At 53.0% G+C, this 23,868-nt stretch overlaps 1 protein-coding gene across 2 annotated transcripts in view; it reads left to right on the top strand.

Moving 5' to 3' along the window:
• TRIOBP (TRIO and F-actin binding protein) overlaps window positions 1-23,868 on the top strand; it is a 57,768-nt gene that overhangs the window by 20,104 nt on the left and 13,796 nt on the right. Inside the window, exons 7-14 of one of the 2 annotated variants that reach the window (XM_066258623.1) lie at window positions 193-1,335; window positions 5,555-5,632; window positions 8,341-8,478; window positions 18,137-18,193; window positions 20,758-20,826; window positions 20,944-21,033; window positions 21,426-21,535; window positions 23,224-23,749. In XM_066258623.1, the coding sequence (XP_066114720.1) occupies window positions 193-1,335; window positions 5,555-5,632; window positions 8,341-8,478; window positions 18,137-18,193; window positions 20,758-20,826; window positions 20,944-21,033; window positions 21,426-21,535; window positions 23,224-23,749 (2,211 nt within the window). Of the gene's footprint in view, window positions 1-192; window positions 1,336-5,554; window positions 5,633-8,340; window positions 8,479-13,113; window positions 13,291-18,136; window positions 18,194-20,757; window positions 20,827-20,943; window positions 21,034-21,425; window positions 21,536-23,223; window positions 23,750-23,868 lie in introns of those variants that run through there. The other variant, XM_066258631.1, reaches the window with a different exon arrangement.

Below are 23,868 nucleotides of genomic sequence, written 5' to 3'. Positions count from 1 at the left end.
AAGGAAGAGCAGACACCCCAGGGAGGGAATGCAGAGACTCTAGGTACTTTCTGACCTGCTTTAATCCAGGCTGCTGTGAGGACACAGCTTGCCTCTCCCTGAGGCCTGGCTCAGACCCCAGTGTCCTGTGTTCCTCGACAGAGTCCAACCAGTCAGGGTCCTGGAGCCTCACCCATCTCACCTCATCCTCAGGTAACTACACCCCTTGCGAAGCAGGCAGAACCGGCCCGGAGGAGCCGAGCAGAGCTCCCTCATCCCAGGACCCCCGAGAGGCGGCCTAAGGGGGACCGGCGGCCCCGGGGGTCCTCACCACCCCCAAGGACATCAGCCAGGACCTCTGAGAGAGAGCAGCGAAAAGAGAAACCTCTGGAGAGTGGCTGGGTGGGCCCAAGACAGCCTCTGGGTGGGTGGCAGAGTCCTGAGGAGCTGCCAGGGTCCCGGGGCCCTCACAGACACCCAGAGAGAGGCTGGAGCAGTCAGGAGGATGGCCCAGGCCTAGGAGGCTGGCAAGGACTTGGGGATCCCTGCCGGGGGGCTGCCAGAACCCTAGAGGGAACATGGAGTGGTCCTCTCAGAGAGTCTGAGGAGAGCTGGGGGAAGCTGGGTGGCCCTCCATGCCACAGGGGGCAGTCAGAGGCCTGGGAGGAGCCCCCCAGTAATGGGTTGCAGAAGCCCCCTGACAGGCCAGCTCAGAAGGGCTGGGGCAGCCTACAGGAGCTGTTCGGTCCTCACCAGCCTATGAACCTCCCGGAGAACGCCAGGGAAGGCCCAGCAGAGTTCTCAAATTCCTGGAGGCCTGAGACACCCACTGTTACGGGCCGGGGAACTGAGGGAGCATGCCCACACCTGCACAGCCCTGAGAGGCAACTCGAGATTGACTGGAGGGACCTGCTGAGCCTTCTTGGGGTACCCAGAGAGGGGACCTGGACCCGCACAGAGGAGCCAACGCTCTCTTGCCATCTTCCAAGGATAAATTGGGAAGGCCTCTTGGAGCTCCTGCAGGCTCAGCTGCTCCGAAAGGATCCAGCTGTACACTGGGGTGGCCCAGTCACAGCTCCAGGGCCAGACCTTGGTTCTCCTGGCACAAAGGATGCTCTTGATCGAGAGCGACACAGCCAGCCTGAAGGCTGGGCAGAAGCCACCCTAGTCAATGGACACAGCTCCGGGCAGTGGCCCCAGACTTTGGCCCAGCCACCCAGCCCTGCCTGCATCTCCACCCAGTGGCCAAAGACCAAAGTGACAAGTGGACCAGAGACCTCAGCCATAGCTGGTCTGGAGAAGGGCCAGCTGGGGAGTAGGAGTCCTGCAGAGGGCCCCGGCTCACCACAGTGGGAGGTAAGTCTCACTTCTGAACTTCTGAGCGGCAGCCTGAAAATCACCCTGACAATTATCCAGAGAAAGGCCGCCTCCACACCCTCCAAAGCTCAGCCCTAATTCTCCATCCTGACCAAAACCTTCCCCAATCGCCAAAATGGACATCAGCAATAATGTGAGAATTTATTGTGTTAAGCCCTGGTCTGAATGTCTTATGGGTCATCCTCATTTAATTTCCACAGCAACCTTATGAGAAAGGCACTGTTAATTTACAAATAAGGAAACTGAGACAGAGTGGTTAAACCACTTGTCAAGATTACATAGCTAGTAAGGCCTGGGGCAGGGGGGGACCCCAGGTATGCTCAGTGCAGATCACCCTGAGGCCTCATACAAGATGCTCTGGCCAGGGCCTTCTCCTCTCCCAGGCCCACAACACCTGGTTTGTGTTTCTGTGGTGACTCCTACCTGACTTCGGCTGAGACTGCAGCCAGTGTGGTCGTGTCCCCTTCCCCTGCTGTATTCCAGGTTCCTCACAGTCCAGGACAGCCTTGCTTACCCCCTCTGGTTTTGTGTGTGTGTTTTTTTTTGTTTGTTTGTTTGTTTTTGTGGCAGAGACAGAGTCAGAGAGAGGGACAGACAGACAGAAAGGAAGATGAGAAACATCAATTCTTCATTGCGGTTCCTTAGTTGTTCATTGATTGATTTCTAATATGTGCCTTGACTGGGGGGCTACAGCAGACTGAGTGACCCCTTGCTCGAGCCAGCAACCTTGGGTGAGCTTTGCTCAAACCAGCTCAAGCTGGTGACCTCAGGGTCTTGATCCTGGGTCCTCCACATCCCAGTCCGTCGCTTTATCTACTGCGCCTGGTCAGTCTACCCCCTCTGGTCTTTACAACCCCTTTCAGGCACAGTGAAGAGCTTGCATATGCTCATTGGGTTGAGCTGGCTGCTGAGACAGGCTGCTTAAATGAAGACCCAGGTACAAAGTAGGCTCAATTCCTGGCACATAGCAGGTGCTCACCAAGTCCCTTCCCTGCCTTCTTGGCCTGGGGTAGGGTCACAGGGTCAGTGGTACTTGGTCGCTGCCTAGAGCATTTATCTGAAGGTGATGGATGGGGAGGGTCCTGGAGGCCAGAGTCCTGCAGCCTCCCTCAGCTCCCTGGAACACAGCACGTGGTTTTGGATAACTAGCCTCTCCTGGCCCCAGTCTTCCCTTGTAAAATAGGACCAATGCCTTCTAATACAGGTACCACTGTGGTGATGAGAGGCTCCTTATCCTTCATCTGACCCTCCTCCTCTCCTTGATGTACAGTTCAGTGCTTCCTCCGCCAAGGATGACAGGAGGGTTTGTGGTGGGCTCTGTACCTTATATGCTCTGCCATGTATGAGGCTCAGACCAGTTAGCCATTTGCCAGCACTAACACCTGTAAAAGTCATGAGAAAAGAGATCACAATATAGGCTCTAAAAACTGAGCTTTTTTCTTTTTTTTTTTCTTTTAATAATTTTTTTTCTTTTTTTATTTATTCATTTTTAGAGAGGAGAGAGAGAGAAGAGAGAGAGAGAGAGAAAGAGAGAGAGAGAGAAGGGGGGAGGAGCTGGAAGCATCAACTCCCATATGTGCCTTGACCAGGCAAGCCCAGGGTTTCGAACCGGCGACCTCAGTATTTCCAGGTCGACACTTTATCCACTGCGCTACCACAGGTTAGGCTAAAAACTGAGCTTTTAACCACCATGTTGTGAGGTCTCAGATCCCACAGCAGGACTAGGGAGACCCTTTCCCTGTATTTGTGACTTTTTAAAAATTTATTTCTTTTGAGAGAAAAAGAGACAGGAAGGGAGAGAGAGAGGGAGGGGGGAGAGAGAGAGATGAAGGTCATCAACTCATAGTTGTTTCACTTTAGTTATTCATTGATTGCTTCTCATACATGCCTTGACCAAGGGGCTCAAGCTGAGCCAGTGACCCCTTGCTGAAGCTAGCGACCTTGGGCTCAAGCCAGTGACCTTGGGCTTACAGCAAGCAACCTTAGGGTCATGTCGATGAATCTTGCTCTCAAGCTGGCAAGCTCATGCTCAAGCTGAGAAGTCCACACTCAAGCAGGTGACCTTGGGGTTTTGAATTGGGAACCTCAGTGTCCCAGGTTGATGCTCTATTCACTGTACCACCAACGGTCCGGCTGTATTTTGAGACAGACTCCCTTGTGCACCCTGACCGAGATCCACCTGGCAACCCCCATCTGGGGCCAATGCTTGCGACTTAGCTATTTTTTTAGTGCCTGAGGCAGAGGCTCCATGGAGCTATCCTCAGTGTCCCAAGCTAATGCGCTTGAATCAATGAAGCTATGGTTGCAGAAGGGGAAGAGAAAGAAAAGGGGGGTGGGGAGAAGCAGATGGTCACTGTTCTTATGTGCCCTGACCAGGAATGAAACCCAGGACTTCCACACACTGGATCTATGCTCTACCACTGAGCCAATCGGCCAGGGCCTCCATTTTTCTTCTTATCAACTCAATGCACAGATACCAGAGATGCACAGATAAGCCAGCTTGGTTCTGCCCTCAGGCCAAAGGGGAATTTGGGATCCCCACACAAGAAATTGCTATCAGGCTTGTTGGGGAGGCAGTGGGCCACAGGCGGCTCAGGGAGGGCTTGATGCTGTGTCTCAGTGGACCCTGGAATGCCAGGTCTAAGGGGAGAAGGATGGCAGAGAGATTCTTCAGCTAGTTACTCCACAGCGAGGTTCAGGGATCCCCGGGAGGTTAAGCACCACATGCTTAAAAGCATTTCCACAGATGATAACAGAAGCATTCACCTGCTGGGGTTCCAGCTGCTCGCTCTCTATAAAAACCTTTGGTATGGCATTCAAGACCTCCTGGCCTTCTTTCCACCTCAGATTTTCCCTCTAGTTGTGCTGAGTTAGCTGCAGAGCTTTATGAGCACATCTCCCTGCCTTTGCGTGCTGTTCCCATGGCCCAGGATGCTCTCCCTTTCCCTCTTCACTCACTAAATGCCTGTTCATTGTTTAAGTCTTAGATCAGGTGCCCAGTTCTGAGACACTTTCCCCAGGTTGGCGATGTCTCCCTTCTGGGCTTGGTGGTACTGCTACCCTCCATCTGGTCATACTCAATTATCATTTCCCCTAAGAAACATGAGTTCTATGGGGGCAGGAGCTGTGCCTACTTTATCTCTGTACCTCTGGCCCCTGTCACAGGGCCTGACACTGTGGAGGAGCTCAGCTCAGTGGATGGTTGATCAGTGAATACATGGATGTTAAGTGCATGCAAAAAACAGATGAAAGATGGGTGTCAGTGGGTATATTATAGATAAATGATTGATGATGGATGTGTGAATGGGTGGTGGATAGGGGATATATGCTGGATAAATAAGTAAATGCTGGCTGGATGATGGATGGGGTGGATAGATAGATAGGTGATGAATGGACTATGGATGTTGGGTAGATGGATGTTGCTTAGATGACAGATGGGGTGATGAGTGGATGGATAGATGGGTGAATGCTGGGTAGAATATGGAGGGATGGATAGGTGGATGTTGCATGGATGGGTAAATATTGTGGAATATGGATGATAGATGGTGAATGAATGTTGGAAGGACAGGAAGATGGATGAATGGATGTAGGATAGATGGGTAGATGACTAGAGGATGGATGTATAAATGGAATTATGGATATTGGCTAGACGAGTGAGTGGATAATGTAGGATGGATGTTGGATGGTTGGATGGATATATGGGTCTATTTTTTTTTTTTTTTTTTTTTCATTTTTCTGAAGCTGGAAACAGGGAGAGACAGTCAGACAGACTCCCGCATGCGCCCGACCGGGATCCACCCGGCACGCCCACCAGGGGCGGTGCTCTGCCCCCCGGGGGTGATGCTCTGCCCATCCTGGGCGTCGCCATATTGCGACCAGAGCCACTCTAGCGCCTGAGGCAGAGGCCACAGAGCCATGCCCAGCGCCCGGGCCATCTTTGCTCCAATGGAGCCTTGGCTGCGGGAGGGGAAGAGAGAGACAGAGAGGAAGGTGCGGCGGAGGGGTGGAGAAGCAAATGGGCGCTTCTCCTGTGTGCCCTGGCCGGGAATCGAACCCGGGTCCTCCGCACGCTAGGCTATATGGGTCTATTGATGTCAGATCTAGATGGATGTTGGATGGATGGATGGATAATTAGATGGACAGATGGATGGAAACTGAGAAATAACCTGAACTAAGTTATGTCCTTTATTATTTCCAGTTCCAATCAGAGGAGCCTGCGGAGTCAGAATCAAGAGGAGGCCAAGACTCACCGACTGACCAGAATCAGGCAGACTCGGTAGTTGGGTCTTCGGTGTGGGCACATGGGAAGGGAGGGGCTGGGGTAGGAAATCAGACTGGAGGTGGGCTGAGGTCCTCAGATGAGCTCTGGGGTCATCCAGACCAAGGTGGGCTCTGCAGTGGGGTCATCTGTGTGTATGGTGGAGCCTTGAGAAGAGGGGTTCTGATGGAGCTGGGTAGTAGAGCTACCTTCTGGCTTGGGGACCTGAGTGGTTGGACAATCCTGGGCTTAGGGCCCAGGGATCTGCTTTTAACTTGCTAGAATGCCTTCTCTGGGAAAATAGCAGTTTGGCCCCAGTGGTCTCTGTAGGCAAGGTCCTTCTGGTTTTAGAGGGCTGGCCAGGCTGGAGGAAAGGATAAAGCTTCAAAGAGATGGAGCCAGAGAAGCACTGATGGGAGCTGAGGCAGTGCCAACCAGCATCTCCAGGATCTTAGGGAGGAGAGATGTGTGCAGGGGGTGGGACTACCGAGGCTGCTCTGAGGCCTGGCTGCAGCTGGAGTGCATTGCTTTGTCCCACCCCTTCCCCTGACCTGCCAAACAGACTGTTCGCCTTACCCTCAGCCTCCAGAGAGGTGAGGTCAGAGCTCAGAGACTAGGGCAGTGGGAGGGGGGAGAAGAAGGCTCCTTGGGGCTATGCTTTCCTCATCTTGCTGTTCTGCTGCTCCACATGATGCTTCCTGAGAAGCCAGGTATGCCCAGGGTGTCTGTCTGGCAGCCTGGAACCTTGACTCTGGCCCTGCTGCTAGCCAGAGCTGGGGGGATTCTACCTAACCCCTCACTGTGAAGATGAAACAAGGGACTAGGATGTTGTCCCAGATCACACAGTTGGAGGCTGAACTCAAACTAGAACCAGGACCCTAACCCAGCACTTTCTGCTCCCCTGTGCTGCTTCCTGGCCCTGCCTTGATTCCCTCCATGGCCTTGCACAGCAGTAGCAGCAGCGTTCCAAGTGCTTGGTGGGTCAGTCTTTCCATCTGTGAAATGGGACGGGGTGAAGATTACTCATTAAAGGCACTTCCAGCTTTCATAGGGGCTCTGGCAACTTTGCGCTTCCTCTTTTTGGGTTATTTCTTCATACTTCCTGGGGCCAGAGTTTTGTGAACAAAGAGGAAATAGCAATACAGAGTCCCGCTCTAATCTCCACAAAATGGGCTCATCCTAGCAACACCGAAAATCTCTCAATCCATCCCCGAGTAGCCTGGATTGGACAGAATTGGTAACAGCCTCATTCATTCATTCATTCATCCATTCATTCACATACATTTAGTCAGCACCTTATGCATGATTGGGTGTGGGCAGAGGTGAATCAGTGTGCCAGCAAAGAGATCACAGTCTAATAATGGTCAGGGCTGTGGTGGAGGACGTGGTGGCTTTTGGGGCAGCCCTTCCCCAAAGACCTCCTGGACCTGTGCTTTGATGCTTCACGCTCTCCCTGCCTCCAGTGGGTCTCTGGGTTCCAGCGAGTTGGGACACCTGTGCTTTCTGTCCTACTTCACCTGCTCTGTGACTTTGGGCAAATGCTTTTGCTTCGCTGGGACCTTTTTCCTCCAAGGGGGTCGCATGTGGGGGTTCTGCCAGGGATAGGAAGACAGGTGGCTGTAGGAGCCTGTTATTCATTCTTTTCACAAGGGTGAGGAGAATAGGAAAATGGGGGACTTAGGACTGAGGGGAGGCCTGTGTGACCTGTGGCTCCAGGTGGCTGTTGCCATGGAGAAGATGGTCCAGAGTTCCCACATCTATAGATATAGAAAGAGAAGTAAGAAATATACTGCTTACAAAAATTAGGGAACATTTTAAAATAAATATGAAACGATAAAAAAAAAGAAGCTTGGCTCAGTGGTAGAGCATCAGCCTGGCGTGCGGAAGTCCCAGGTTCGATTCCCGGCCAGGGCTCACAGGAGAAGCCCCCATCTGCTTCTCCACCCCTCCCCCTCTCCTTCCTCTCTGTCTCTCTCTTCCCCTCCCACAGCCAAGGCTCCATTGGAGCAATGATGGCCCGGGCGCTGGGGATGGCTCCATGGCCTCTGCCTCAGGCGCTAGAATGGCTCTGGTTGCAACAGAGCAACGCCCCCTGGTGGGCATGCCGGGTGGATTCTGGTCAGGTGCATGCGGGAGTCTGTCTGACTGCCTCCCCGTTTCCAGCTTCAGATAAATACAAAAAAAAAAGCATTTTTTTTTATTAAACATCAGAAAAGCAAACAATAAGTCAAAGAAGGTTGTTTGATTATGCAAATGAGATGCAAAACCAACTTTTATTTCATTGGTGAAAATGCACTATACAAAAGGCTAAAAGTAATGGAGCATCTGCATGTTCCCTGGTCCCCTAATTTTTGTGAGCAGTGTAGGTAATTATATGTTAAAATCTCTTAATATGGAACCTAATGCAAAGTAACCTTGAAAACCCTGCGCAGGCTGAGCACACAGCTGTGGCCTGTAATCCCCCTGCTGGCCACCTGGGGCTCGACTTAAGGTTGGCCAGGTGTACGCCCCCCGGGGTGCTAGGCCTCAGGAGCCCTGTCAAGCAAACACCTTGTAATGTGTGAACAAGGTAACAAGCTCTGTTCTCCGCAGCTCTGGGAGAGGAGATAAATGGGAACACTGGGCCTTTGAGGTGGGCAGGGCCGAATGGGCAGGGGAGGCTATAGTCAGGCACTTCCCCGTCCCACCAAAGGGACCTGGGGGCCAACACTGGACCTGTTTGACAGGAAGACAAGAGGCCAGCGGAGGGCAAGGCTGGGAGCCCCGTCAAGGGCCGACTGGTGACCTCATGGCGGATGCCCGGGGACCGTCCCACGCTGTTCAATCCGTTCCTGCTGTCCCTGGGGGTCCTCAGGTGGCGAAGGGTAGGCTGGCTCCAGTGGCATGGGAGGGGTGAGGGTGGTGAGCGGGGGAGGAAAGGGAGGAGGTTGGCGTTAGTCAAAGAAGAGAGTACAGGCTGGGGGGGGGGTATTTGCAGCCCCCACATGGGAAAGGAGACAAAAGCAGGGTCCTGAGCTTCCCATGGTCTCTGCAAGTGAGTGGGACTGCCCACTTTCAGGGTGAGGGGTGATGGAACAGGAACAATCTACACAGCTGAAAGCTCCCAGTCAGCAACCAGGCCAGGGAGAGCCAGGTTTGGGGGAAGGGAGAGGAAGGAGGGCCCTATGAGGGGCTCTGGTATTGCAAAGTGTGTCTCAGTCCTGGGCCCGGGCCAGTTTCACAAACATCTGGCATTACGTAACCCATCCCCTACCCAGAGAGGCTGTAAACAGTCAGGCCTCTGGTTCAGGGTTTCCTCAAGGGCAGGGAGGCGAGGCAGCTTTGACTTGCTCCCTCCTGCCCTCTTTGCAGCCAGAGAGAAGGGGCTAGCTCGTGAGTTCTCTTTTCTCAGCGACAGGCTGACTCTCATCCTCTTGCTGGCTCTGGGTCCAGCACTAGTCTGGGCACATTAGAGGCAGTATACCCTTTTTACAAATGAAGGGACTAAGGCTCAGGGAGGTGAGTTGACTTGCCTGTGTTAAGAAAACTGGGCTTTAGAGAAGCCAGCCTATTGATTATCCTCATGCCTAGATGAGAGGAAGACTGCTGCGGAGCTCACTGAGCCTCATTTGCCACATCTGTCTAATGGGGAAAATCTATGGAGACAGTCAGGGATGCAGGAAGGGCTCAGTGAGATCAGGATGCACAGAGATGTGATGGGGGGCAGGCATGTCCAAATACTAACTTTCCAATCCACTTCATAATTTCCTTTCTGCTGCCTTTTGGAAATTAAGGCAAGAGGGTATTGAGAAAGGCATGGTTATCTGGGCAGGGTGGTACAAGCCACAGCAGGAATTACCTTATCAGACTATCTTATCAACACAAAGCAGGTCTGGCAGGAAGAGGCAGGTTAAGTCCCTAGTGGAGAGAAATGAGGAAAGGACTCTGGGATAATGATGCTGCTGATGATAACCAGCATTTATTGGGTACCTACTATGTGTTCGGCTGTGTTCAGTGCATGGCATGCCTGATTGCTTTAAGCCTTACCACCAGCATACCAGGGATGGTTCGCATTGTCCACTTAACAGACAAGGAAATGAAGCTCAGAGAAGAAAAATCACTGTTCTAGATCAACAAGACTTCAGAGCAGAGATTTAAATGCTGTTCTGGCTGGCCTCGTGCCCCACCCCCACCTCTTGCATTTGGATCTCCCTGAGCCCTTCCAGCAGGTCGAAGAGTCTCCACGGATTTTTCCCGTTAAACAGATGTGGCGACTGAGGTTTGGTGAGCTTGCAGCGGTTCTCTCATCTGGGAAGGAGGAGAATCAGGAGCTGAGGTATAGAACTGTCAGTGGAGCCTCCCAGAGAGTTACTTAGAGCAGCTTCAAACGTCTCTTGGCTGGACAGTAAAATTAGTCTAAGATCAAGAGCCAGGACACCTGGTCTTGAGCTGTGTCTCTGCACTAACTTGTGTGACTTTGGGCCATTATCTCCCTTTTCTGAACCTTACATTATCCTCAATAGAGTAAGAGTTTAAGAGTGACTAATCCCAAAGTTTGATGGCCCTGTTTAATAACTCACTCCTGGGTCTCTGAGCCTGTGCCATCTCTGTCCTACCAGGGCAAGTTGTTATTAGGTAGTCATTCCTTCATTTGTGCATTCGTTCATTTGACCAGTGTTTGCTAAGGACCTACTGTGGGTTGAGGCTCTGAGATGGAGATAAAAAAACACTCCATCCATGCCCACAAGGAGCTCACAATTTGGTGAGAATACTGACGTGTGACTGGTTAGACACAGTGTGGTTATCACGTTAGTTGTGGAACATAGAGATGCAGGGAGCACTGGGCGGGAAGCCAATGTGGGGAGCATTAGGCAAGGTGATGGTAGCTCTGTACTGGGGGCACTTTGGTTTCCTTTGGACTGAGACTTGAAGAGTGAGGAGGAATTTTCCAGGCAAACAAACATTTGGAGGAAGGGGAGGGAGAGAGAGGGGCATATGTGTGTGTGTTTGGGCTGGGAGACACACAGAGGACAGAAAAGGAAGTGTTCCAGACATGCCAGAGAACATGTGCAGTCCCATCCAAGGTACAAAGGACCTGGCTTCTTTTGGGAATTCTCAGTAGTCCAGTTATGTACCTTCACCTGTAAAATGTGCATGTATAATGATGGAGGGCATCAGGCAGGGGCCAGACTATGATGGGCACAGACTGCTTGGAACAAGAATGTAGAGTTTATCTATTAGCAGGGGGGAAATGTTGAAGAACTTTGAGCAGGGGAGTGGTCTGATCACTGGGTTGATGATACTAGAAGTGGAGTCCCAGAGGCCAGGAAATCTGTAAGGAGGCTGTCAGATGCCCAGGCCCCTGGGCAAGGCACTGGTGAGAGATGAGTTCTTCTGTTTGCTCACTCATTCTCCCAACATTGAAATGCCTGGCTGAGGTGCAAAACGCCAGTGTCTAGAGGAAGATGGGCTTACCCTTGGCCTCATTTCTTAGGGTAGGGGAGAGACTCTCAGTGGGAAATACTGGGAAAGAACTTAGCTCCCTGGGCCTCCATTTCTTTATCTGTGAAATGATGATAGTAATTATAATAGCTATAATTTTTTATCCCCAAAATGAGATGGCAGAATAATTGAAATGGCAATTATTCCAAGCTCCCCTGCCCTTCTACTAAAGGATAGCTAAGTAGGGATAAAGGGGGTGTTCTGGGTACTTTACTTAAATGAACACAATCCTTATAGCAGCAATTTTGAACCAGTGTGCCATGGCATACTGATATGCTGCAATAATTTTTTTTTTTTAAGTGAGAGGAGGGAGATAGACAGATTCTCTCATGTACCTCAACCAAGATCCACTCAGCAAGCCATGTCTGGGGCCAATGCTTGGACCAGCCTAGCTATCCTTGGGGCCAATGCATGAACCAATTGAGCCACTAGCTACAAGAGGAGAAGAGGGAGAGAAGGGGGAGTGGGACAGGGGAGAAGCAGATGGTTGATTCTATTATGTGACCTGACCGAAGATCAAACCCGGGTGTCCACATGTTGGGCCAACGCTCTGTCTACTGAGCCAGGTGGCCAGGGTATGTTGTCATTTTTGTTGTTGTTGACAATCTAAGGGAGAAGAGGTCAGTGCCTCTCACTAAATAATCAGGTACTGCAGTGTTTTAAAATTTCTTGGCCCTGGCTGGTTGGCTTATTGGATAGAGTGTTGGCCCAGTATGCAGGCATCCCGGGTTTGATCTCTGGTCAGGGCACACATGAGAAGTGACCATCTGCTTCTCTTCCTCTTCCACTCTCACAGCCAGTGGCTCAGTTGGTTCGAGCGTTGGCCTGGGTGCTGAAGATAGCTCAGCTGGTCCTAGCGTCAGCCTTAGGTACTAAAAATAGCTTGGTACTTGAGCATTGGCCCATGACAGGGTTGCTGGGTGGATCCCGGTCAGGGCACATGCGAGAGTCTGTCTCATTATTTCCCCTCCTTTAACTTAAAAAGAAAAAATGACAACAGTCAACACAACAATAACTGTCAGCTTTGAATGAATCAAAATTGCACCAATTTTTTTTATTAGCAAAAATGATTTTTTGGCGAGCCACAGAATTTTAGTAATTAGTTTATATGTACTATGAGATGAGAAAGGTTGAAAATCACTATCTTATAGGAACTCCATGAGACAAGAGCATTACCCCATTTAACAGAGGGTGAAGTTGAGGCATAGAGATGTTAAGTACGTTGCTTATGGTAACACAAGGTTTGAAACACAATGCCACACAAGCTATTACATGCAGTTAGCAACAAATTCCACCAAAGTTCTCTCCTCTACTTGAGGACTTAGATGAGCACTTGCCAGCAAAAGACCTCTTAAAAACTGCCAAGTGCTCTGGAAACATGACAAACAGATGTACATCCATCCCCGAGAACTGAAAATGAGGTTCTTAAGCCCAGAAAGGCACGTTTACAGGAGGGGGCACGTAGGGAAGGCCCATTTTGTATAAAAACTATATACATGCTAGGAGTGCGGTCTCCTCTTACTGTGTGACTCTGAGCAAGTTGGCTCACTTCTGGGCTTGTTTTCTCATTAGTAAAATAGGGACAAGGACACCTTCCTGTCAAGTATTTAGTGACGACCAAACTGATAACAAGCGGGGCTCCGGGAGTGGAACCCGCTGAATTGTTAGTAACGGGTGCTTTGCCCACATTCCCATCAAACGCGGGTGTCCAGTGGCTCACGGCTGGGGAGGGGAGCTGTAGCGGAGGGCACGTGGGGACCACTCCTGCGAGGTGACCGGACGAAGTCACCTGCAAGGTGGACCTTTCCTTCCGCCCCACGCACCCGCGACCGAAGTGCGGCCCGCCCTCCTTTCTCCCCGCCCCCATCCGCTCACCAGGCTCGCGCGCCCGTCCCCGGGCCCGTCCCGCGGCCCCATTGGCCAGTCCATGGCCCCAGTCGCTGTTTGTCCCAGCTTTCCCGCCGCTCATTGGCCCACCTGGGTCCTCCCAGGAAGTTTGAAAAAAAAAAAAAAAAAGTTTTATGGGCGGATGGAAGGGGCCAGAGCAGTGCCGGGGAAGGGAAGGGCCGGAGGAGCGGCGGCGGGCGGCCGAGAGGGGCGGCGGTGGCGGGATTCCCGCGCCGCTGAGCCCCGTCCGAGAATCCTTTCCACCTTCCTACCTCCTGCTCCCGTTTCGCCAGGGCGCCGCCATGACGGTGAGTGCCCCCCGGGGCAGCCACTCCGCGCTCCAGGCCAGGATGAGAACCACCGCCCGAGCCTAGCCACTCCCCTCCTGGGCAGCCCCCTAGCTCACTTCCCGGAGGCGAGAGGAGGTCTCCACCGGAGACTAGGAGACCCCAGCTGCAGGGCTGGCCGGCCGGTCTGCCTCACCTTTCCCCAGCCTCCTCACCTCTTCGGGCCAGGAGCCCAGGCGACCCCAACGATATGGGAACGCCCCGTCATGGGCACCCCCCCTTCCTCCCTTTTGCGGGACCAGTCACGGACTAACTCGGGGTGCCCCTTTCCTACCTCCCGTCCGGCTCCCTTAGTGAAAACCTGATCTGATTCTCCAAGTTGCGAGATCCGCAGGGTCTCCCCGGGCTCCGGACCTTGGGAGGGGCGGAGATAGGCTTGGCTTGAGTCTGGCGGGGAGGGAGTGGGGGGAGGTGGGTCTCTCCCGGGGCTGAAGAGAGGTGCCTCCTGGTTCAGATGGGTTTCGTTGACCCGAACCTGAGAAGACTGTTCACCCGTGTGGAGGGAAGTTGGGTAGGTGAGAAGGGGTCGCAGCGCCCCACCGTGCCTGGGACCCCATCCTGGGATTTCTGAAATGGCAAGATACCTTGTTCTCCTGGGCTTGCCCCTTTGCAGCAACACTGGGCCTTGGGTGGGGCAAGCCCGCGATTGGGGGTGGGGTACACGGTGGCCGAGATTTATCTTTCTCTTGGAGTTGAGCCCTACCCTGATTCTATCAATACCTGTGCCTTAATTATCATATTATGCCTCACAGCTGAGTTCACTATTATTCCCATTTCACAGTCAGATAAACTGAGGCTTGGGGAGAGGCTTTGGTGAGTGTTCCCAGGTTATCCTGTTTGTAAGGGAAGGGGTAGCCTCTTTCCAGGTCAGTCTGACCCTGTGGTGTTCTGGAAGGGAAGGGCTGCTTTTGGTTTCTGAATGGTGCCTTAGGGAGGCTTTGAAAGCTTGTGAGGAGAGGGGTGTTAAGCACGGTGTGTATGTGCATGCATCTGACCTTTTCCCACAAGCAAGTGAAGCGGGCTAGGCTGCTGGGGGGCACGAAGGTGGGTGGGGAGAGGGGCCTCTGCCCCTGCGAGTATGATGACCTGGCGGCTGCCTGGACTTCCTCGGCCTCCGCACATCCTGCCACCTCCCTGCTGGCCCTTCCTGTCGTCAGCAGCCTCCCCTGCCCTGTCAGAGAGCAAAGAGGGATGTGAGGGAGGAGCTGAGTCAGTGCCCTGCCCCCATCCCCCCAGGCCAGGGGGAGGGTGGTCACATTGCCCACTGGGTGCCTACCAGGCCTTGAACTGGGTGTTTTCACATTACCAGTTGATCTTCTAAGGTTGACGGCAACTCCCCATCTAACAGATGAGGACAGTGAGGTGTAGAAAGGTGACATAGCTGAGCCCTGACTGAGCCAGAGTTGGTATCCAAAGGCTATCCCAGTGTTCTCTCTAGGAGAGATAAGAAATGTACACAGTTGCCTCTCCTGGGGAAGCACATGCTCAACAAGGGTGAGGCTGCTGGAAAGCAGCATGTGGGGCGTTGGGAGGAGGGACAGCACATCCCTGCTGGTGGGAAAAGCCTTCCTGTAATTATAGGACTCTGTCAGGTGGAGATGGGTTGGGAAGGGAACAGTGTGTACAAAGGCTGGTGGTCACTTTTGGGAAATAGTGAAGCATGGAAAAAGGGCCTGGGAGAAAAGGGCCAGGAAGAGTGGCTTAGGCTTTGGTCAAAGTTACTGGAGAATCATGAAAGATTTTGAAGCAGAGAAAAGGCTGACAATCACTACTGACAGTTTACTGGTTTCATCCTAGCCACCTGCAGACCTGTGCCTGCTCCAGGCTGATGTCTTTCCTATACCTTCCTCATACCCTGTCCTCTTCTGGCCCAATCTTCCTGACCTCAGGGGTCTGTACAGATCAAATGGTAAAGGTGCTGTAAGTAGCTAAATGCTTAGAGGCTTCTGGAAGCAGGCCTGGAGTTAGGATTTGCTCCACCTCCTTTTGCCTGAGCCCCGTCCAGCCTTGTCCTGGAGCTTCATTCCCTAGCCACTGCCTGGCATCAAATTATATACCTGTTCACTTGTCTGTCTCTCTCCTGACTCCCACCACGCCAGGGGCACGCCTTTCGTTCACAGCAGACTTCCTGGTCTAGAACAGCGCATGATACTGAAAAAGAAAAAAAGAAGGGTGGCGGGGGGGAGATTCCACAAATATTCTCAGGTCCTAGGGGATAAATGGCACGTGTTGCTGCCTGTGAGGTGCTTCTAGTCAAGCCTGTGAGGGACAAGTAAATGTCTTCAAGATAATCATGGGTATAACAGGAGGCTTCTCCGGGGGACCAGGGGAGGGCAGCTAGGGTGGTATGTGGTGTGTACTGGGACATGGGCCACAGAGGAGGCAGTTAAGCTGGGTCATATTCCATGCGTACGAGTTTACCTGGTGTTCAAGCAGAGGATGTAGGCACGTGTGGAGGGCCTAAAGTCCTGATGTGTTGGAGATCAGTGAGGTTGTGGAGACATGAACACGGGGTCCTCAAAGCATGGGAGAGGCTAGGCTAAAAGGGTGGGGCTGAGGCTTTTGCACCATCCTAAGGGAGCTGGATTGATTTTGCTTTGAAGCCACCTGGAGCCATCCCGGAGGTTTTAAGCAGATGTGTAACACTAGGCCTTTTTGAATGGGTCCCTGTGCCAGAGAGTGCTTAGAAGAGGCCATGTCAAAGGTCCAGGTGGGTGGTAGGCAGTGCACACCTGTAGCCAAAGGAAGGCGGGTGGACTGTGCGAGCCTGTTGGTGGTCTTTAAGGATGAAGGAGAAAAGTGAGCTTCCTGAAGGTGGAGGGAGGTTGGCTGGGGCCTGGGAAACTGAGTGTTAAGGTGCAGTGTGAGAGATCTAGCTTATCAGACCTTGTGACCTTGGGGGTGTGGGTTCCCAGGTGACCACAGGACCTCTTCTCCATAAGGTCATTGTGTTATCCCATGCCTGATGTGGTGTGTGACATGTTTGTACTGGCTTCTACGGGATCACTGGGCTTTCCACAGGTAGCACATTCAGTCTTTGTAAAACTTGAGGGAGGGCAGTATCCCCCACCATTTACGACATTAAGCAAATGGGCTCAGGGAGGGGATATGACTTAGGAAGGTCACTATGACCCTACTTTCCAGGCAGCCATTGGGGTCCCAGTCTGTCATTCTTGCTGGGGAGTCCTTCCTCAGCAGAAGTTAATGGCTGATTTACTATAAGCCATCCCAGAAAGCCTAGCTCCTCAGGGCCGAGGGGTGGTGGTGGGGACTGTCTCCAAAGCACAGAAATTTAGACTGGGTAGAGGAGGGTGGATATTTATTCAGCAGGTTTTTCCCTGGGGTCTGGCCATAGCATGCCTAGTCCTGGGGCCATGGGATATCCTACACTGAATGTAGGTGAACCCATGAGCCCAAGGAACTTGGTGGCCTTGAGCAGGGCTACTAGTCTTCATTCAGTCTTAGTTTGGGACTCCTGTTGGGAAGCAGGGCGGGGAAAAAAAGCAGATAAGGTGAACACCACCCAGAGTTTCTCAGGTCTGAGCAGAGCCTGTGTTCCTTCCCTCAGACAGGTATGCAGGGGTGGGGCTGCCAGGCTGCTGAGATCCAGGGTCCCTGGTCTGACGGCCATGGCTGTGGGTGACTCTGAATGGCCAGGTTCCTGGCCCAAGCTCCTCTGAGGCCTCTTCATCCAGCTGAGGAATAGGAGAGTGGACTGCCTAGAAGGAAGGCAGGTCAGGGGAGGTGGCCAGGTCAGGTGGCTCTGGTTTCCAGGCTTCCAGCTGCTGTTCTTGTGGCCCACCCCACTGAGCCGTGCCACCCGCTCCCTTCACGCAACCAGACACCTTAGCCTGGCGAGGCTGTGATGCAGCCACTGATAGGTGGGCTCAGAGCCATGGCAACAGGTGGACGCCTCTTCCTTGTCTGCCAGCCCTGCTCTCCTCCCAGTGGGCAGGAGCTGAGACTCTGCAGAGGGACCAAGAAAGACTTTGATGCGAGAGGTCTCCCCAGCAGGCAGGAAAAGTCTGGTATTTGGCACCCACCAGGTGGACACGGCCAGAGAAAATGCCAGAATGAGCAGCTTCTTTATCTAGACCTCGGTGGGAGTACATAGCTCATAGGCCCCTTTGGACCATGCTGCAGCTGGGAGCTCCCAGACCCCAGGGCCGTGCCCCCCTGGGTAGCACCAGGCAGGTAGGGCTTGCTAGGACTAACCCATCCAGAGATTTAGCGGGGCCAGAGGATTTCTGACCCCAACCTGTGCTCGGTTCCATCTTTCAGGGTCTTTAGGAGACAAGGGAAGGGCAGGACTGGTTGGACCACAGGAAGATCATTGGGTTTGGGGAAGGTGACAGCATTAAGGCATTTTCCTGGAGGGCCACCTGGGCCTTCTCAGTGAGAGGAACTGGACGGTTCACTCACCCTGCTGGTCCGGCCTGTTCTCAGAGCTCTCTAAGGATCTCTCCAGAGGCAGCATTCTCTTGGCCCCCTTCTCTCCCTCTCTTCGGTGAGAAAATAGGCTGGTGGAAGGGGAGCTTACACATCTCTGGTGGATGCCCCAGTTGCCTGGTGCACCTTCTTGGCAATCAGATTGCCGGATGCTGGGGAAAGGTGCCAAAGCTGCATTAGTGGCTGGGGAGCCTGCCTGGATTTTGGGGGGTTACCTGGACCCTCAGCCCGCCTCCTGGCTTCCCAGGTCCTTAGTCTTACGGGACTCAGGGCCAGGACAGGTACTACACCCTCTCCTTTCCAGCCCCTTCGGGTTCTCCACTAGGCCTGACTCATCTGCCTCCTCGTCTCCCCATAGCCCGATCTGCTCAACTTCAAGAAGGGATGGATGTCGATCTTGGACGAGCCTGGAGAGGTAGGAGGGCTGAAGTGGAGAGGAGGAAGGTGGCTTGCTGCAGGGGGCAGCCCAGGGAGCTGAGCTGCTTTCACTTGCCTGTCCAGCCTTTTTGAGACCCTGATCTCTGGGTGGAGGGGGTCCAGGGTGGGGGCCAGAAGTGGGAACTCTGAGGGCAGGGTGTTTCGTGTCCAGCCTTGGACTGTGGGAGTGTTTGGGCAGTAAGAGTCACCAGGGAGGGGGGCCTCCTGGCTCCTCAACCTCTGTACCCCATCCCCTCATCTTACCAAGAGCCCTTGCTCCTCCCACCTCTTAATGACCCTGCTGGGTATCCAAGGGTCTGGGGTGGAAAGACTCACAGAGATCATCTGGCCTAAAACATGCACAAATTTCCAAAAACTCAGTCATGCAGCAGACTCCCCCTACTCCTGGGGGTGGGGCTCAGCACATTTCTTAAAGTCTCACCAGTCTGGGGCCCCATTGGTCAATTCACAGCTTCCTCTGGTCTCGGTGGTCACATCTGTGAAATGCGCATAATGGATAATGGTGATTTCTTCGAGAGTGGATAACAGTCATGAATGTTGAGCATGTAAAGGGTCCCGCATAGCCCCCAGTGCCTGCTAGGGCCTCAGTAGTAACCCTTCCCTTTAATGTGTCTATCCTTAGAACCAGGAGGGACAGTGGTCTCTTACTGGCTTTGCCCTTTCAGCTGCCAGGCTGAAGCAGGAGCTGGAGCTGGCTTTCTGCCTATCCACCTTAGGAGGGGACGTCTCCCTGCCCCTATCCTGCATGTGCTCGTGGCTTGGGTCTGTGTGCAGCCCACATGCCAGGAGGGCTTGGAGCCAAAGGGAATCGCATTGTGTTTCTGACCCACATGCTTTATGTTCCCTCCAGCTCACTGCCTTCTGTAGTCACTGACTGCTTGCCGGTTCTCTGGTGGCTGCACTCCAGCCTCACACAAGGCCTGGCACCTTGCCAGTGACCCATCCTGGCCTCTCCACCCAGGGTCTCTGGACGGCAGAGATTATGGGCCCCACCCAGAACTGGCCGTTACTCATTCTCTTTCACGAGGTTTTGGAATGTCCAAGTTGGAAGGGCCCTGGGAGTTCAGCCAGCCCAGCCCCTTGATGCACAGACAGAGACAGGCCCACAGGGCTTCGATCTCTTTCAAGCCTAGCAGTACCTTGGGCAGACCCAGGCCTGGAACTTGGGGCACGTGAGACCCACAGAGCTCCATCTAGCTCCCATCTCAGATAGTCATAGACTAGGTCTGGATGGGCCAAGGACATCATTTGGTACAGAACCTCTGCCCCACTTACAGAGGGACAGTTGAGGTCCTGAAGCAACTCAGGCCAATCAGTAAGAGGAGGGTGGTTCTAAGTGGGGCCAGCCTTTTAGAGCAGCTGCCAACAATGTGATGCCCAATCCTACGCCAAGTGCTATGAGGGACATACAAGACGGTTAGGAACTTTTAACCTCATAGGAAGGCTTAGGGACTCCTTATTAATTCTACAAGTCAGACAGCTGAAGCTCAGAGAGGTCAAGACACTTAACTAAAAACACACAGCTGGCAAGGGATAAAATAATGTTACCCTAGGTCTGTTGAATGCTAAGGTGAGGCACTGTGGAAAGAAGTAGAAAATGTCATCCTGGCACATCCTTGAAAACTTACCATCTTCTTGAGGAAAAAAAGACTAAATACTTGAAATAACAAACAATGTTGATAGAGCTTGGTGATGAGTGGGAGCCCCGGGAAATGCCAGGGACGGAGTGACATGCACTGACCCTGGCAGTGGCCGGGCTTTGAGTAGCATTCAATGAATGGCCAGCAGCCAGAAGAGGGCTGAGCTTGGCACATTTAATATCAGGCTGTTCTGGTGTCCCTACCCCTTTCCTTTCCAATGTGTTCCACCAACTTAACTCTGGCTGGAGCAGAGAAAGGCACTACAAAAAGGTACCCAAATCATACGTGTTCAGGTAATGCATTTCACAAGGTGAGCACGCATGTAACCAGCACCTAGATGGAGAAACAGAGTATGACCAGCTTTTGGACACCTGCCCCTGGGGCACTTTTCAGTCCTGTCCCCTGAGAGACCTGTCCTTGGCAACTGAGGAGATCCAGAGGGGCATATGCAAAAAGACTTGGGAAGTTCTGGTCCCTGGCTTGGTAGGCAGATGACCTCACACAGGTCATGATCCCTTCCTGGTCTGCACTGTGGGGATTTGCTTGTAGGAGCCTTAGTGATGAAGGTGGAAAGGATCAGGACAGGTATGGAAGTGTTTACAAATCAGAGAAGGGCTCCTAAAAGGAAAGGGAGGTTGTGGTTACTGAGAAGAAGGTGACCCATTTCACAGATGTTGCTCCTGTAGCTCAGAGAGGAAACGGAGGGCCAGGCTTCAAATGTGAATTTTCTGACTCTGCTCTGTCCCCTGCTCCCACCCTTCTGTAGGGTAGATAAGGGTGCCAGGCCTCTACTGTGAGCAGAATGGTTATCTGGTAGCACTCAGGGAGCCCACAAGGGGACACACTCGTAATCTTCCATCCCCCCCACCCCACCACACTCACCACCACCTCTCCCTCACAGTGGAAGAAGCATTGGTTTGTGCTGACAGATTCAAGCCTCAAGTACTACAGAGACTCCACCGCTGAGGAGGTGAGATAGGTGGAGGGCTCCTTTTCCCCATCAAGTGCTAGGGGACCCCTGAAAGGGGCTTGGGGGCTTGGGTGGGGTCACTGGAGTATGTGGACCATTGTGGCCTTCTTGCTGCAGGCAGATGAGCTAGATGGCGAGATTGACCTGCGCTCCTGCACTGATGTCACTGAGTATGCAGTACAGCGCAACTACGGCTTCCAGATCCACGTGAGGCTGCGTGAGGCTGGCGGGTGGCATAATTAGAGGGCCCCCCAGAGGAGTTGTGAAGCATGGCTCTCTATCAGAGACCGGCTCCTGTCACACATTTACCCAGATACCCTGTAATCAGAGCCAGTCAGAAGCTCTGTTGCCAACACAGCATATCTGGGGAGACCCCGGGTATGATTGGTAGGGGTGGTTCAGATATTAGAGAGATGTTGGAGCCAGTGGGGCTCTTTCAAGGATAGGCTAGTGGAGGGGAGGTATTGCTTCCTCTGCTCACCTCCAGGCTCAAGACATTGGACACCTTCTTGGGATGGAAAGACTACTCTGGGGTCCATAGTGGGAAGGGAGCAGTGAGGCTGGCCATGTGGCAAACTATCTGTGCGGGGAACTTTCAGACCAAGGATGCTGTCTATACCTTGTCGGCCATGACCTCGGGTATCCGAAGGAACTGGATCGAGGCTCTGAGGAAGACCGTGCGTCCCACTTCAGCCCCAGATGTCACTAAGTACGTGCTGGGTTGGACTGGGGTTCTGGGGAGGCACTCACCTGCATACCTGATTACTGTTCTGGCCATCACCTGGGGGCCCTCTGGCTGTGCCTTCTGGGCCTCAGTTTCTCAAGCAGCAGAATGGGGAGAGGGCAATGATCATTCTTGATCATTCTTGGCGGTCCTCCAGAAATATATTGAGGATTTAGGGTTTGACTACCATCCCTCTATGTCCTCCACATCCAAAAGGGTGTGATAAGGTCTCAGCTCTTCGCAGAAGATGCCAGCGAGTCAAAGGACCCTGCTAGGTGGCTGACTGTCTTTGCTGTAGGGGCTATGTCTCATCCATTGTTAGGGAGTGGGGATGGCTAGGCAGTCTGAGTGGGGAGCTCACTTCCCCCTGGAGGTCACTGTGAGTAGAGTGGTAGGAGCACTCAGTTACTGGGGGTAGAACCTGCACACAGTATAAACCCCAGACACCCATGGGGGCTGGGACTTGTGGCTGTTGGGCATCAGGAATGGAAATGTGGTATTGAGGGGCATCAAGTGCAAGTCTCCTTGTGGACCACAACCAGGCTGTTCGACCTGTGGCTGGTTGCTTTCTTGCCTGAGTCAGATTCTTCATCTGTCAGACTAAGGGTCATCAAAATGTGCACAGAAGCCCTTTGTGAGCTGAGGTAGGTGCATCTGGACTGTTACTTAGTATATAGGCTCTACAAGAAGCCCCAAACATAGTAGCTTAAACCCTGAGTTTATTTCTCTCTCCGCTGTAGTTCTGAACATGGTAGCCCTCGACTCACAGCTTTGCCTCTGGCTTGGTAAACTGTTGAGGTTTTCCTGTAGTCCTAGACAGGAGCCAGGCCAGGGTATACCCAGTCCTTTTAGGGCTGCCACCTCTCACTTTCACTGGGCAGAATGTGGGCACATGGCCACACATAGCTGCAAGGGATCCTAGGAAGTATAGTTTTGGGCTGGGTGGCCACATACCCAGCTGCTATTGTAGAAGAAGAGGAGCACCGCCAGAGTTGTTATGTCTCCATAATTTGTGCCCTGTCCACCAGGTGGTCACTGTTTCCCTTCTCATTAGTGATCATGGGCATTTCTTTTATTACACTATGAGCCTTTTGAACCCAAGACATTATCTCTCTTTATTTTTTAAAGATTTTATTTATTGTTACAGAGATTAAAGGATGGGGGAGAAAAGTATGAACTTATACTTGCTTCACTTTGGTTATTCATTGGTTGTTTGTCATATGTGCCTCAGCTGGGCAAGCCCAGGGTTTCAAACTGGCGACCCCAGCATTCCAGGCTGACAGTCTATCTACTGCGCCACCACAGGCCAGGCAAACCATACTTTTAATAATAATGCTTTGCTCACCGTTTGTAACGGGTTTCCTGGTTGCTTTATACACGTTCACCCACCTAGTTTTCATATTTATCCTGTGAGGCAGTGCTGTCCAGTATTATAAATGAGTGACTGAGGCTCAGAGGAAAGCCAGATGTCCTGCTCCCTCTCTGGTAAGTGGTGGAGTTGGGATGGCTTCCAGGTGTGTTAATGATGGAAGCTCTAGTTCTAACCTTCAGGTTGGGCTGCTTCCTCTCCTGGGGCTCATCCCTAGGCCCTGGCACCTGGTGACACTCCAGAGGTGGTTGCAATTAGGACTGAGTGGGAGATCCTGCCTGACGTGACTCTGCTGGCACCCTAGGCTCTCGGACTCCAATAAGGAGAACACGCTGCACAGCTACAGCACCCAGAAGGGCTCCCTGAAGGCAGGGGAGCAGCGTGTGGGCTCTGAGGTCATCAGCCGGGCCAGCCCTCGGAAGGCAGATGGACAGCGGCCATCTCTAGACTACGTGGAGCTCTCCCCACTGACTCAGGGCTCCCCACAGCGGGCTCGCACCCCAGCTCGCACTCTGGACCGCCCAGCCAAGCAGGAGGAGCTGGAACGGGACCTGGCTCAGCGCTCTGAGGAAAGACGCAAGTGGTTTGAGGCCGTGGACAGCAGGACCACTGAGACATCAGCTGGTGAGGGCCCACGCCGGGGCCTGGGCGCACCCCTGACGGAGGACCAGCAGAATCGGCTCAGCGAGGAGATCGAGAAGAAGTGGCAGGAGCTAGAGAAGCTGCCCCTGCGGGAGAACAAGCGGGTGCCTCTCACTGCCCTGCTCAACCAAAGCCGTGGGGAGCGCCGGGGCGCCCCGAGTGACAGCCATGAGGCCCTGGAGAAGGAGGTAGACATCATGCTGGCCTCTGGGAGCTCCCTCACCCCATTAACACCCCTTCTATTGCTACAGTCATGATATGGCATTTAGCATGCATACCTACATTGATAGGGAGCTCACCCCTGTCC

Source organism: Saccopteryx bilineata, chromosome 1 (assembly GCF_036850765.1).
Source record: "Saccopteryx bilineata isolate mSacBil1 chromosome 1, mSacBil1_pri_phased_curated, whole genome shotgun sequence".
NCBI lineage: Eukaryota > Metazoa > Chordata > Mammalia > Chiroptera > Emballonuridae > Saccopteryx > Saccopteryx bilineata.
This window is presented reverse-complemented; position numbering and strand designations above follow the sequence as displayed.